Source organism: Erythrolamprus reginae, chromosome 2, assembly GCF_031021105.1.
Source record: "Erythrolamprus reginae isolate rEryReg1 chromosome 2, rEryReg1.hap1, whole genome shotgun sequence".
Lineage (NCBI taxonomy): Eukaryota > Metazoa > Chordata > Lepidosauria > Squamata > Dipsadidae > Erythrolamprus > Erythrolamprus reginae.
In genome coordinates, this window is record NC_091951.1 from 158,591,083 (window position 1) to 158,604,643 (window position 13,561).

Consider the following 13,561-nt stretch of genomic DNA (forward strand, 5'->3'; position numbering starts at 1 on the left):
GACAAAATCTTGAAAGCTTGTCAGTATTTCTACCTAGACCTAACCCAATCAAGGCAAATTTGTTTTGAACAGCTTCCCAGCTTTCTGCGTTTCCAGGACCCAAATATACTGCTCAAAAAAAAAAAAAGGGACCACTCAAATAACACATCCTAGATCTGAATGGATGAAATATTCTCATTGAATACTTTGTTCTGTACAAAGTTGAATGTGCACAATAGCATGTGAAATTGATTGTCAATCAGTGTTGCTTCCTAAGTGGACAGTTTGATTTCACAGAAGTTTGATTTGCTTGGAGTTATGTTCTGTTGTTTACGTGTTCCCTTTATTTTTTTGAGTGGTGTATATTTTCTCAATATTCTTGCCTGTCTCTGAGTCAAACTAATACAGGTGATCCTCAACTTACAACAGTTCATTTAGTGCCTTTTCAAAGTTACAGCAGTGCTGGAAAAAGTTACAACTGACCATTTTTTCACACTTACAACCATTGCAGCATCCCTATGGTCACGTGATCAAAATTCAGAGGTTTGAGAGTTACAGTGTCCCAGGGTCATGTGATCATCTTTCTCGATCTTCTGACAAGCAAAATCAGTGGGCAAGCCAGATTCACTTAATAACCATGTTTAACAAATTTCATTTAACAAATGCAGAGCTTCACTTAACAACTGTGGCAAGAAAGGTTGTAAAATGGGGCAAAATTCTCTTAACAAATGTCTTGCTTATCAATAGAAATCTTGGGCTCAATTATGCTTGCAAGTTAAAGTCTACCTGTGTTTGTCAATCTTTTAATAGGTGGGTGGGGTCAGATGAATGGAAAAACTATTCTTCGGAGAGGGGCGGCATACAAATCTAATATTATTATTATTATTATTATTATTATTATTATTATTATTATTATTATTATTATTATTATTATTATTAAAGCAGCCTTTTCAAAGGAGCCTCTACTGAAATATTTGGAAGGGAGACAGATGGGTGATGGTACAATATCAGTATGGCTTTCTTATATGTTTCAGTAAGATTGGTTTGATTTTTTTCCCCCTCCCTCAAGGGATTTTGGAATTCTTGTTAAATTGTGATGGGACTGGGTTTCTGTTTCTAATGGCAGGAATCAACATTGTAGACCTTTAACAATAATGGAAGAAAAGGGTAGGGAAATTACATTCAGCCCTGAGGCCTCAGATTGCCCGTCTCTGCTTTTTAGAGTGGAGAGGAAAATTATACAAAGATAGAAAGCACAGAAAACTTTACACGTTCATGTATTTAGACTTTTAAAAAACCAACAGCGGCATGAATGACATTCCATTCTCACACAATGGGTTGCTCCGTTTATGACCTTTTAAAGCTCCATCCATGTTTTGCATTTAGAATGTGATAATCCACAAGCTGTGTGCTGTTGCCCAACTTCAGTAATGGCTGTTCCTCTTCTTCCTAAAATGTCAAGTTTGCTTCTATTTTTCACACTCTGGAAATGTCATAATCTGGACTCTCCACATATAAATAAAGGCATGTTCATTTCCTATGCCCTGTGTGCTTTTTTGACAATCTGTCCCCCAACTCTGAAGTTCTGCCAAGGTTTGGAAGAGGGTGCGGCTTGTTCCCTTGCTTGAGACAACTATGTCCTGCGCCCTTCACATTTTCATACTCCCATCAGATCCATTATGGCTAAACAGATGTCTCTCCCTCTGTTTCCTTGTAGGATCCAGGGATCAGCAGCGCCAGCCCCCCTGGCAGTTATAGGCCCTACGATGAAGGCCTGAAGCGTGGGGTCTTCATCGTAAATGCAACAGGACAACCTTTGATTGGAAGGGTGAGACTTGGGATCACTCATGAACAGACTGCAAAAGCAGTCACTGGGTTCAAAATGGCGGATGTAACTGGGCAATCAAAGCCCTGCTCCTGTTTACATGTGTGCAGTGAAACACACTGAAAAGCAGTGGGCTTTATTTGCACAGTCAGTCCTCCCATTTTGAAGCCAGTGACCAATTCTATGGATACTCCAGCCATGAGTCTTGGTAGAGAAAAGATAGAGCTTCAGTGAAAGGGAGGCTGCCATATGGTGAGATGTAAATCTGAGTCTAGTAGACCATGAAAAAAGAATAGAACAAAGGGAGGTGGGGAATATATTGTTTGTTTTCCTTATGAGCATTTCTCACATATTTCATGTCTTCCGTTGATCTTAAACCATTGAAATCCACATATGAAGATACCGATGTTGAATGCAGCTGCGTTTCTGGTTCACTGTTGTATAACTTAATGAAAGGGCAATGGGTTCAACTTTGAAACAAATGTATTTTTATTCTGTTAGCCTGTTAACCTTTCTGTCCAAAGACGGGCTACAAGAATGGTGGAAGGTCTTAAGCATAAAACGTATCAGGAAAGACTTAATGAACTCAATCTGTATAGTCTGGGGGACAGAAGGAAAAGGACGGACATGATCGAAACATTTAAATATGTTAAAGGGTTAAATAAGGTCCAGGAGGGAAGTGTTTTTAATAGGAAAGTGAACACAAGAACAAGGGGACACAATCTGAAGTTAGTTGGGGGAAAGATCAAAGGCAACATGAGAAAATATTATTTTACTGAAAGAGTAGTAGATCTTTGGAACAAACTTCCAGCAGACGTGGTTGGTAAATCCACAGTAACTGAATTTAAACATGCCTGGGATAAACATATATCCATTGTAAGATAAAATACAGAAAATAGTATAAGGGCAGACTAGATGGACCATGAGGTCTTTTTCTGCCGTCAGACTTCTATGTTTCTATGTTTCTATTGCTCCATCTCTAAAGATACCCTAAAATGCATCACCGTAGCCTATGCAGAAGGTTATTGATTTAGACACATACTGTAGCTCTGGTTTTTATCTTCCAGGTTTGGCCAGGGCCCACTGCCTTCCCAGATTTCACTAACCCAGAGACTCACCTATGGTGGTATGACATGGTCAAGGATTTCCATGACAAAGTGCCCTTTGATGGCCTGTGGATAGTGAGTTTCCAGTTCCGGGACTTGAATGTTGAACAATTGGGAGCCTTTCCTATCTTGGAAATTCTAATTCAGAAAAATAGGACACATGACTCTCCTTCTCTTCCTTCTTCTAGGACATGAATGAGCCATCAAATTTTGTGGATGGTTCCTTGGAAGACTGTCCAAACAACAAGCTTGAGAACCCTCCATATGTACCAGGTAAATGGGGAGTAGCTTGTTTGGAGGAGATGCTTCTGGCAAACATGATCTAGTTAACAGATGTCAAACTAATGGTGTCACGTGACATTTTGTGATATTTTTCTCCTTTGTGGAGTTGAGGTGGGCATGGCCTGTGCATCTGGTCCACGAGACACCAGTTTGACACCCCAGGTCTACTTGAACAACTAAGAAAAAAATGAAGATAAATTAAATTTGAAGGATAGAAAAAGACAAACCGTGGGATAAGTCCACACACAATATATACTTCTTAAAAAATAAAGGGAGCACTCAAATAACACACCTTAGATCTGAATGAATGAAATATTCCCACTTGTGAATGTGCACAACAGCATGTGAAATTGATTGACAATCAGTGTTGATTCCTAAGTGGACAGTTTGATTTCACAGACGTTTGATTTTCTTGGAGTTATATTGTATTGTTTAAGTGTTCCCTTTATTTTTTTGAACCAGTGTACTTACTATATTCCATTTTATTTTTAAAAATTGAATTTGTTAAAACATGATTAGTTTAGTTCAGTTAACAGTCATTTTGATGAATATGATAAATATTCAAGTAATCAAGAAGGGATATCTTTATGCCAGGAACCAGGAACCCAAAGCTCTCTGTCACATGTAAAAAAAAAACCCTTCACATCTTGCATAGCTTTGCCTTGCGGCCTCCACAATTTCATTGGTTATATATTATTTCTCCCCCTACATTTGCAGGTATGCTGGGTGGAACCTTAAAGGCAAAAACTCTCTGTGCCTCCAGTAAGCAGTACCTGTCTTCCCACTATAACGTGCACAGCCTTTATGGGTTGACTGAAACCATTGCAACACATAAGTGAGTATGAAAGGGAATTCTGCCAGGTAGATAATTGTTCCTCTGATCTGAGCCCAAGAAACGGAGTGTCATTTTTTAAACACAAATTAAAGATAATACAGGTAGCCTGTTTGATGGTTCAAAGTTGCAGCGACATTGAAAAATGTGATTTACAATCCGTCCTGACACTTACAACCAGCACAGCATTGCCACAATCTTGTGATCAAAATTTGGGTCTTGGCAATAGAACATACTTACAACATTTGTAGTGTCTTGGAGTCATGTGATTGCCATTTGCAATCTTCCCAGCTGGCTCCCAGCAAGCAAAATCAATTGGTGCACAGCCTTTATGGGTTGATTAAGCTGGATTCACTTAATGACTTCACGATTCACTTAGCAAAAGCGATTTGTTTAACAGCCATGGCAAAAATGTTTGTAAAATTAGTTGTGACTCACTTAACAAGCACCTCATTTAACAACAGAAATGTTGGTCTCCTTTGTAATCAGAAGTCGAGGACTCCCTCTAAAGCATTTTGGGGGGGGGGGGCAGAAATTAACATTATCTCAACCGCTAAGTTGCAACTAAGCACATGGAAGGACTAGAAACAATGGAATGAAACTGCAGGGGAGTAGATTTAGATTAGATATCAGAAAAAACTGATGGTGATAAACCAGTGGAACAGTTTGCCACAGGAGGTGGTGGGCTCGCCTTCACTGGAGGTCTTCAAACAGAGACTGGACAGTCATCTTTCTGGGATGGTTTAATGTATCCTGCATTGAGCAGGGGGTTGGACCCGATGACCCTTGAGGTCCCTTCCAACTCTATGATTCTATGATTAATTGAGTGGGAATGATTTATTATGGCAGAATCTATGACTCCAGTGTTTTCTAAACCTTTTGCAATTAGCAATAGCATATACCTCTTCATAGTGTGTTTTATGGTGATAAAGACTAAGCAGTTTACAGAGGCAGCATATTGCCCCCAATAATCTAGGTCCTCGTTTTATCAGCTTCGGAAGCATGGAAAGCTGAGTCAACCCTGAGCCTGTCATAACACCTGGCAACGAGTTAAATTAGCCTGCAATACTCCATTCTGACCACTGTGTTGCCACAGCTCAGTTAGAATTGTGAAAGCTCCAGGTTCCAGATCCATTGAGGTTATTTGAATACAGTGTTCCCTCAATTTTTGCGGGGGATGCGTTCCGAGACTGCCCACGAAAGTCAAATTTCCACGAAGTAGAGATGCGGAAATAAATACACCATTTTTGGCTATGGACAGTATCACAAGCCATCCCTTAACACTTTAAACCCCTAAATTACCATTTCCAATTCCCTTAATAACCATTTACTGTACTCACAATTATTACTGGTACTCACCATTAAATAAGACACTTAGTGATCCTGATATTTATAAACATAATTATTTATTAACAATAATTATTTCTTTTGTTATTTATTTGCAAAATTTATTAGTTTGGCAATGACGTATGACGTCATCGGGTGGGAAAAACCGTGATATAGAAAAAAACCCGCGAAGTATTTTCTAATTAATATTTTTTGAAAAACCGTGGTATAGGCTATTCGCGAAGTTCGAATCCGCAAAAATTGAGGGAACACTGTACAGTGATACCTCGTCTTACAAACGCCTCGTCATACAAACTTTTCAAGATACAAACCCGGGGTTTAAGATTTTTTTGCCTCTTATTACAAACTATTTTCACCTTACAAACCCACTGCCACCGCTGGGATACCCCACCTCTGGACTTCTGTTGCCAGCGAAGCACCTGTTTTTGCGCTGCTGGGATTCCCCTGAGGCTCCCCTCCATGGGAAACTCCACCTCCGGACTTCCGTGTTTTTGTGATGCTGCAGGGGAATCGCTGGCAACGGAAGTCTGGAAGCAGGGTTTCCCATCAAGGGGAGCCTCAGTGAAATTGCAGCAGTGAAATTGCACAGAGGTCCGGAGGTGGGGTTTCGAGGACTTTGGTGTTTTTGCAATGCTGCAGCAGAAAAACAGGCGCTTCGGCTGGCAAAAGGGTTGAATTTTGGGCTTGCACGCATTAATTGCTTTTCCATTGATTCTTATGGGAAACGTTGTTTCGTCTTACAAACTTTTCACCTTAAGAACCTCGTCCCGGAACCAATTAAGTTTGTAAGACAAGGTATCACTGTATTTCTTTTCTATTCTCAGTGCTTTGGTAAAAGTGCGAGGGAAGCGTCCGTTTGTGATCTCACGTTCCACCTTTGCCAGCCATGGACGCTATGCTGGCCATTGGACCGGGGACGTCATAAGTGAGTGGGAGCATCTATACTACAGTATACCAGGTACAAATATTTGTAGAAACCATTTTATGAACTTCTCCAAGTTTTACTTTGTCTATGGTGGATTTCCCCCTCCCCTCCCCCAATATCGTCTTTGGAAAGAAAAATATATCAGAAGAAGATAATATCTGGAAACTGTGGTTCCTCCAGCTTTCTCAGCATTTCTCCTACTGCGTTCTACAGCAGAGATCTCCAACCTTGGCAACTTTAAGACTTGTGGACTTCAACTCCCAGAGTTCCTCAGCCAGCATTGGTTGAGCATTGGCTGAGGAATTCTGGGAGTTGAAGTCCACAAGTCTTAAAGTTGCCAAGGCTGGAGACCCCTGTTCTAGAGTTTGCCATTCAAAGACTTTCCTAATCCACACTGTCTGTTTTCTTAAAGCAATGCTGCTCTTCAATCTCTATGGAGTGCCATTGGTTGGGGCTGACATCTGTGGGTTTCTGAACAGCACGACGGAAGAGCTGTGTGTGCGCTGGACCCAACTGGGCGCATTCTACCCTTTCATGCGAAACCACAATGACCGGGGAAGCAAGGTAAGCATGATGTCTCTGTTGTCTGACTGGCCATTGTTTTCAATGGAGAGGGTTGGGACAAAATGGAACGAAGCAGCAGGCTGCAAGGCCATTCTGGGAGTGATCATCTCCCTCCATCTAGAGGCACTAGGTTTAGGGAATTGATTTAGAAAGTTTAAATAAGATATATAGGAAATCAGGTGGCAGTGAACCATTTCTTAGAATTTGATTGGTCTCTCTTTTTATTATTATTATTATTATTATTATTATTATTATTATTATTATTTATTGGATTTGTATGCCGTCCCTCTCCGCAGACTTGGGGCAGCTAACAACAATGATAAAAAACAGCATGTAACAATCCAATTAATAAAACAACTAAAAACCCTTATTATAAAACCAAACATACACACAAACATACCATGCATAACTTGTAATGGCCTAGGGGGAAGGAATATCTCAACTTCCCCATGCCTGGCGATAAAGGTGGGTCTTGAGTAATTTGCAAAAGACAAGGAGAATGGGGGCCGTTCTAATCTCTGGGGGGAGTTGATTCCAGAGAGCCAGGGGCGCCATAGAGAAGGCTCTTCCCCTGGGGCCCACCAAACGACATTGTTTGGTCGACGGGACCCGGAGAAGGCCAACTCTGTGGCGGCCCTGGCCCTCTGGAATCAACTTCCATGTCAGGCACAAAGACAGGTTGTTAAGGAAAGTCTGTAAACTTTTCAACAAGTTCAAAATTGAAATGGGCTTCAATTTGTTACGAATTTTCCTATCAAGCTTGTAGCCAAGGCTAGTGTTCCTACTTTCATTGTAAATCAGTGATGATGTAGCCTTTAGCTTAAAATCACTGCAAACAAGCATATAATAAATGATGTCTATGTGTTTGGGTTTTCCCCTCTTCTTCCTTAAAACTGAAAATAAATTACAATCTTTTTATTTGGAGCATACTATAAAATCCAGCTTTATAATATGAAAAGTTTTTTTTTTTAAAAACACACCAATGTAATGTGCATTTGTCCAATTGAGGCACCAAAAGTTAATCTAGTGATCCAAGAATACTGTCTGAGAAGCTCTCAGACAGTGTAATATCTGAAAATCAAAGAAATACAAATTGCGATAGGAAGCCATAATGATAACCTTTGTACTTCTTGTGGGTGGAAAAAATAATTTCTCTTTCCACATACCTTCTTAATTGCAGGGCATCATAACTCTGTTTTAGTCACGGAAAAAGTAGTCACAAAAAAACCTACGATTCATTTATAATCCACTCGTATGCACGCTTATTTATTCAGAAGAAAATCCCACCATCTTGCCACATAAATGACTGAATTAGTATGTAGTATCTAAATTGATCATATTCTGCTGATATAATACTGCAAGTTCTGTGGCTTTAATACTATCACTGCTATGGCACTGGGCTGTAGGATGATTTATTTATTTATTTATTTATTATTTGGATTTGTATGCCGCCCCTCTCCGAAAACTCGGGGCGGCTCACAACAAGTGTCATGAGATAGTCTGTGATCTGGTTTAATACTATATCAAGTTAAGGCTTCTGTATGGTTATGGAATAATCCATACCTGGTTGAGTCCTAGTCTAAAAATAAACCATAAACTAGGGCCTTCAGGACTGGTTTCATATATATTGTATTTTTAAAGTATAAGACGCACCTTCCTGCCCCCCCCAAAAAAGAGGCTGAAAATTTGAGTGCATCTTATACTCCAAATGTAGCTTTTATTAAAAAAAAAATCAGCCCTAACGAGGTGCTTATGTGCTTTGCTAGCTAAGCAATCTTTGCTTTGCCTGCTTTTCCCATTGTTTCTCTCTGAAGAGAGAGAGAGAAGTGTTTTAGAAACTGTTTTTTATCCCCAACCAGGCGATAAAAAAGCAAACACGCACACTCAAAACCAGCAAACTAATGTGTTGAAACTGACCAGATTAAAGGCTAGCCAGATAAATACCTGGTAGGCAAATTATTTTTTCCCTATTTTCTCCCCCCCAAAACTAAGGTGCATCTTATACTCAGGTGCGTCATATACTCCGAAAAATAGGGTATATATTAAACTAGAAGCATATAAACCAGATGATGGTTTTAGTATGCGGTGTAAACTAGGCCTTATTCCCTCAATTCTTGTTAACTGTATTCTTCTTTTGAGTGTCATGTAAGGGAGAACATGCTAGAAACAGGGAGAAAAAAGATTCAGTATGGAAAATAACTTCCTGAATCCCTCCTTAGCAAATAGAAGAACTGCCATTTATGCCTCAGGAATCCTGGTAACATGATTGCTCTCATTTTTCACTTTTCTATTTTGCAGTCTCAAGAGCCATATGCCTTCAGCTCGGAAGCCCAGCAAGCAATGAGGAAAGCCTTTTCCCTGCGCTACTCCCTGTTGCCCTACCTTTACACCCTGTTCCACAAGGCCCACTCCACAGGCGAGACAGTAGCCCGCCCTCTCTATTTTGAGTAAGTCAGGGGATGGCTATGTTCGGACCAGAATATCTCCGGGACTGCCTTCTGCCGCATGAATCCCAGCGACTGGTTAGGTCCCACAGAGTTGTCCTTCTCCGGGTCCCGACGATTAAACAATGTCATTTGGCAGGACCCAGGAGAAGAGCCTTCTCTGTGGCGGCCCCGACCCTCTGGAACCAGCTCCCCCCAGATATCAGAGTTGCCCCCACCCTCCTTGCCTTTCGCAAGCTCCTTAAAACCCACCTCTGTTGTCAGGCATGGGGGAATTGAAATGTTTTCTCTTCCCCCTAGGCTATACTTGTTTGGTATACTTGTTTGTATGATTGGTCTCTTAAATTGGGGGTTTTTTAGATTGCTTTTTAATATTGGATTTGTTACATTGTTTTCTTTATTGTTGTTAGCCGCCCCGAGTCTTCGGAGAGGGGCGGCATACAAATCTAATAAACAAACAAACAAACAAACAAACAAATAAATACATGTTGTGAGGGAAGATATGGCCTGGCGGATCTCGGCTATGCTTTCGAGCAAAAGCTTCTGAATTATTATAAAATAGCCTTCAGCGATGATCTTCCAAGTGAGTTTTAAGATAACTGCCATCCTGGTGGGTATTGAACGTCAGAGGAAGTGTGGGATACAAGGCTGAAAGACAATTTTGAAATATTTTCCTTGCCCTCAAATAAGGATGTGGTGGCACCCTTGCTCAGTCCTGGCTGAAGGAAATAGATCTACACAGGGGAGAAAGATCTTTTGTAATGATTTCCCCTCACCCCTTTGATTGACAGAGGTTCTTTGAAGTCCTGTGGTCATGTTCTTTTATCATTCTTGCAGGTTCCCACAAGACACATATACGTGGACCATTGATAGACAGTTCATGTGGGGAGCTGGGCTCCTCATTACTCCCGTGTTAGAAGAAGGGATAAGAAAAATGGCTGGCTATTTTCCTTTGGCGACATGGTATGATATCCTCACGGTGAGTGTGGCCTTTGGCATTCACAGAGTCTCAGATGGAATGTCCGTGATTCTTGGCTTTAAACAGCCATTAAACTTTACCTACATGGCTGCAATTGATCCATTTATTCTTGTTCAACTCTATAGGTTAGTCAAGACTAAAAAACCCCAATGCTCTATGGCAGTGTTTCCCAACCTTGGCAACTTGAAGATATCTGGACTTCAACTCCCAGAGTTCCCCAGCCAGCATTTGCTGGCTGGGGAATTCTGGGAGCTGAAGTCCAAATATCTTCAAGTTGCCAAGGTTGGGAAACACTGCTCTATGGGTCTAAAACATTTTTTAATTAGAAGAGCTACAGTAACATAATTTTGGATGCCTGAATGTGCTTACCACCTGAGATTTCTGTCAAATTAATTTTTTGGAATGGACGCAAGCCTCCCTTGCCTGATTCTTGCGTTGGCAGCACAAACCTTGTCTTATATGACTTTTATATCTGTGGGCCTTCAGGGATCTGTCATCCACAGCAAGGGACAGTGGATTCTCCTACCAGCTCCACTTGACACGATCAACGTCCATATCCGTGGAGGTCACATTCTTCCTTTGCAGGTGGGTCTAATAATGGCAATCCTTCTGCCACTTTGCCAGAAAATAGAATGGCAGCCCGATATTGCTGCAAGGTTTTGTGGATAGAATGTTTAGTTGCTGTTGTCGTTTTAAAAAGATTTTGAGACTCTAGAAAGAGTGCAGAGAAGAGCAACAAAGGTGATTAGTGGACTAGAGGCTAAAACATACGAAGAACAGTTTGAGGAACTGGGTATGTCTTGTTTAATGAAAAGAAGGACCAGGGGAGACATGATAGCAGTGCTCCAATATCTCAGGGGTTGCCACAAAGAAGAGGGAGTCAGGCTATTCTCCAAAGCACCTGAGGGTAGAACAAAAAGCAATGGGTGGAAAGTAAACAAGGAGAGAAGTAACTTAGAATAAGGAGAAATTTCCTGACAGTAGTTAGAACAATTAAATCAGTGGAACAGCTTGCCTCCAGAAGTTATGAATGCTCCAACACTCAAAGTTTTAAAGAAGATGTTGGATAACCATCTGTGTGAAGTAATGTAGGGCAGTGTTTTTCAACCAGTGTGCCGCTAGACATGGTCAGGTGTGCCACGAAGCTCAGAGAGAGAAATTTTATTTATTTATTTATTCATTCATTCATTCATTCATTCATTCATTCATTCATTCATTTATTAGATTTCTATGCCGCCCCTCTTCGTAGACTCGGGGCGGCTAACAACAAGAATGAAACAACATATAACAAATCTAATATTTAAAATAATTAAAAGACCCTTATTTTAAAAACCGAACATACACACAAACATACCATGCATAAATTGTATAGGCCTAGGGGGAAGGGAATATCTCAATTCCCCCATGCCTGATGACAGAGCTGGGTTTTAAGAAGCTTACGAAAGGCGAGGAGGGTGGGGGCAATTCTGATCTCTGGGGGGAGTTGGTTCCAGAAAGAAAGAAAGATAGGGAGAAAGAAAAAGAAAGAAAGCAAGAGAGAGAGAAAGAGCGAGGGAGAGAGAAAGAGAACAAGAGAGAGAGAAAGCACGAGAGAGAGAGAGCAAGAGAGAGAAGGACATAGAGGGAGGGAGGGAGGGAGAAAGCAAAAAAGAGGAAGGAAGGGAGGGAGAGAAAGAAAGAGGGATGGAGAGAGAGAGAAAGGAAGGGAGGGAGGGAGAGAAAGAAAGAGGGAGAGAGAAATAGAGTGAAAGGGAGGAAGAGAGAGAGAGAATTTTTTGGTCCAAACTTTTTTTAACACCCACACACACACACCCCGGTCAATGTGCCCCAGGGTTTCGTAAATGTAAAAAATGTGCCGTGGCTCAAAAAAGGTTGAGAATCACTGATGTAGGGTCTCATGCCTAAGCAGGGAGTTGGGCTAGAAAACCTCCAAGATTCCTTCCAACTCTGTTGTTGTTGTTGATGATGATGTTTGCTTGGGATGGGAAGAGGAGCAGAGGGAACGTACTAAAATAAAGAAGGCTTTTAGGCCTTTCTGCTTTTGATAGAGCTTCTTTCTCTACTGCAAATCTCTTCAGGGACCTGCTCTCACAACCACAGAGTCCCGCTCGAATGGAATGACTCTCATTGTGGCTTTGACGCTGGAAGGGGTAGCCAGAGGTGATTTGTTCTGGGATGATGGCGAAGGGCTGCTGACTTTTGAGAAGGGTGATTACACACAGATCTTCTTTCTGGCAAGAAGTGTGAGTAGCATATTTGATCTCAGTAGCTAACCTACGCTAGCCAGAGCATTATTAAATTTTAACCAGTTATTCCCTATTTTGTGCTACAGTGGTCCCTCGATCATCGCGAGGGTTCCGTTCCAGGACCCCAAGCGATGATCGATTTTTCGCGAAGTAGCGGTGCGGAAGTAAAAACACCATCTGCGCATGCGCAGATGGTGTTTTTACTTCCACCGCCGCCCGCCCTTCGCCCGCCCGCCCCGTTGCTCGCGCCTGGGGTTTCCCCGCGCGCGTGCCGCCCGCCCGCCCACACTGTTGCTGGGGCCGCTTCCCAGCTGGGGAGCGGAGCTGGGGTGTCCCCAAGCGCGCGCGCACCGCCCGCCCGCCCACGCTGTTGCTGGGGCCGCTTCCCAGCTGGGGAGCGGAGCTGGGGTTTCCCCAAGCGCGCGCGCGTTGCTGGGGCCGCTTCCCAGCTGGGGAGCAGAGCTGGGGTTTCCCCAAGCGCGCGCGCATTGCTGGGGCCGCTTCCCAGCTGGGGAGCGGAGCTGGGGTTTCCCCAAGCGCGCGCGCGTTGCTGGGGCCGCTTCCCAGCTGGGGAGCGGAGCTGGGGTGTCCCCAAGCGCGCGCGCACCGCCCGCCCGCCCACACTGTTGCTGGGGCCGCTTCCCAGCTGGGGAGCGGAGCTGGGGTTTCCCCAAGCGCGCGCGCGTTGCTGGGGCCGCTTCCCAGCTGGGGAGCGGAGCTGGGGTGTCCCCAAGCGCGTGCGCACCGCACGCACGCCCACGCTGTTGCTGGGGCCGCTTCCCAGCTGGGGAGCGGACCTGGGGTTTCCCCAAGCGCGCGCGCGTTGCTGGGGCCGCTTCCCAGCTGGGGAGCGGAGCTGGGGTTTCCCCAAGCGCGCGCGCGTTGCTGGGGCCGCTTCCCAGCTGGGGAGCGGAGCTGGGGTGTCCCCAAGCGCGCGCGCACCGCCCGCCCGCCCACGCTGTTGCTGGGGCCGCTTCCCAGCTGGGGAGCGGAGCTGGGGTTTCCCCAAGCGCGTGCGCGTTGCTGGGGCCG

At 43.3% G+C, this 13,561-nt stretch overlaps 1 protein-coding gene across 2 annotated transcripts in view; it reads left to right on the forward strand.

The window, feature by feature from the left end:
- Positions 1–13,561, forward strand: part of GAA (alpha glucosidase) — a 37,170-nt gene that overhangs the window by 13,936 nt on the left and 9,673 nt on the right. For both annotated transcript variants that reach the window (XR_011558088.1, XM_070740184.1), the window contains exons 9-18: positions 1,697–1,807; positions 2,872–2,985; positions 3,099–3,183; positions 3,910–4,027; positions 6,196–6,329; positions 6,709–6,860; positions 9,159–9,307; positions 10,142–10,283; positions 10,770–10,868; positions 12,362–12,526. Coding sequence is in view for 1 of the 2 variants with exons in the window: in XM_070740184.1 (XP_070596285.1) it covers positions 1,697–1,807; positions 2,872–2,985; positions 3,099–3,183; positions 3,910–4,027; positions 6,196–6,329; positions 6,709–6,860; positions 9,159–9,307; positions 10,142–10,283; positions 10,770–10,868; positions 12,362–12,526 (1,269 nt within the window). In the remaining variant the exon portion in view is untranslated. The remainder of the gene's footprint in view (positions 1–1,696; positions 1,808–2,871; positions 2,986–3,098; positions 3,184–3,909; positions 4,028–6,195; positions 6,330–6,708; positions 6,861–9,158; positions 9,308–10,141; positions 10,284–10,769; positions 10,869–12,361; positions 12,527–13,561) is intronic.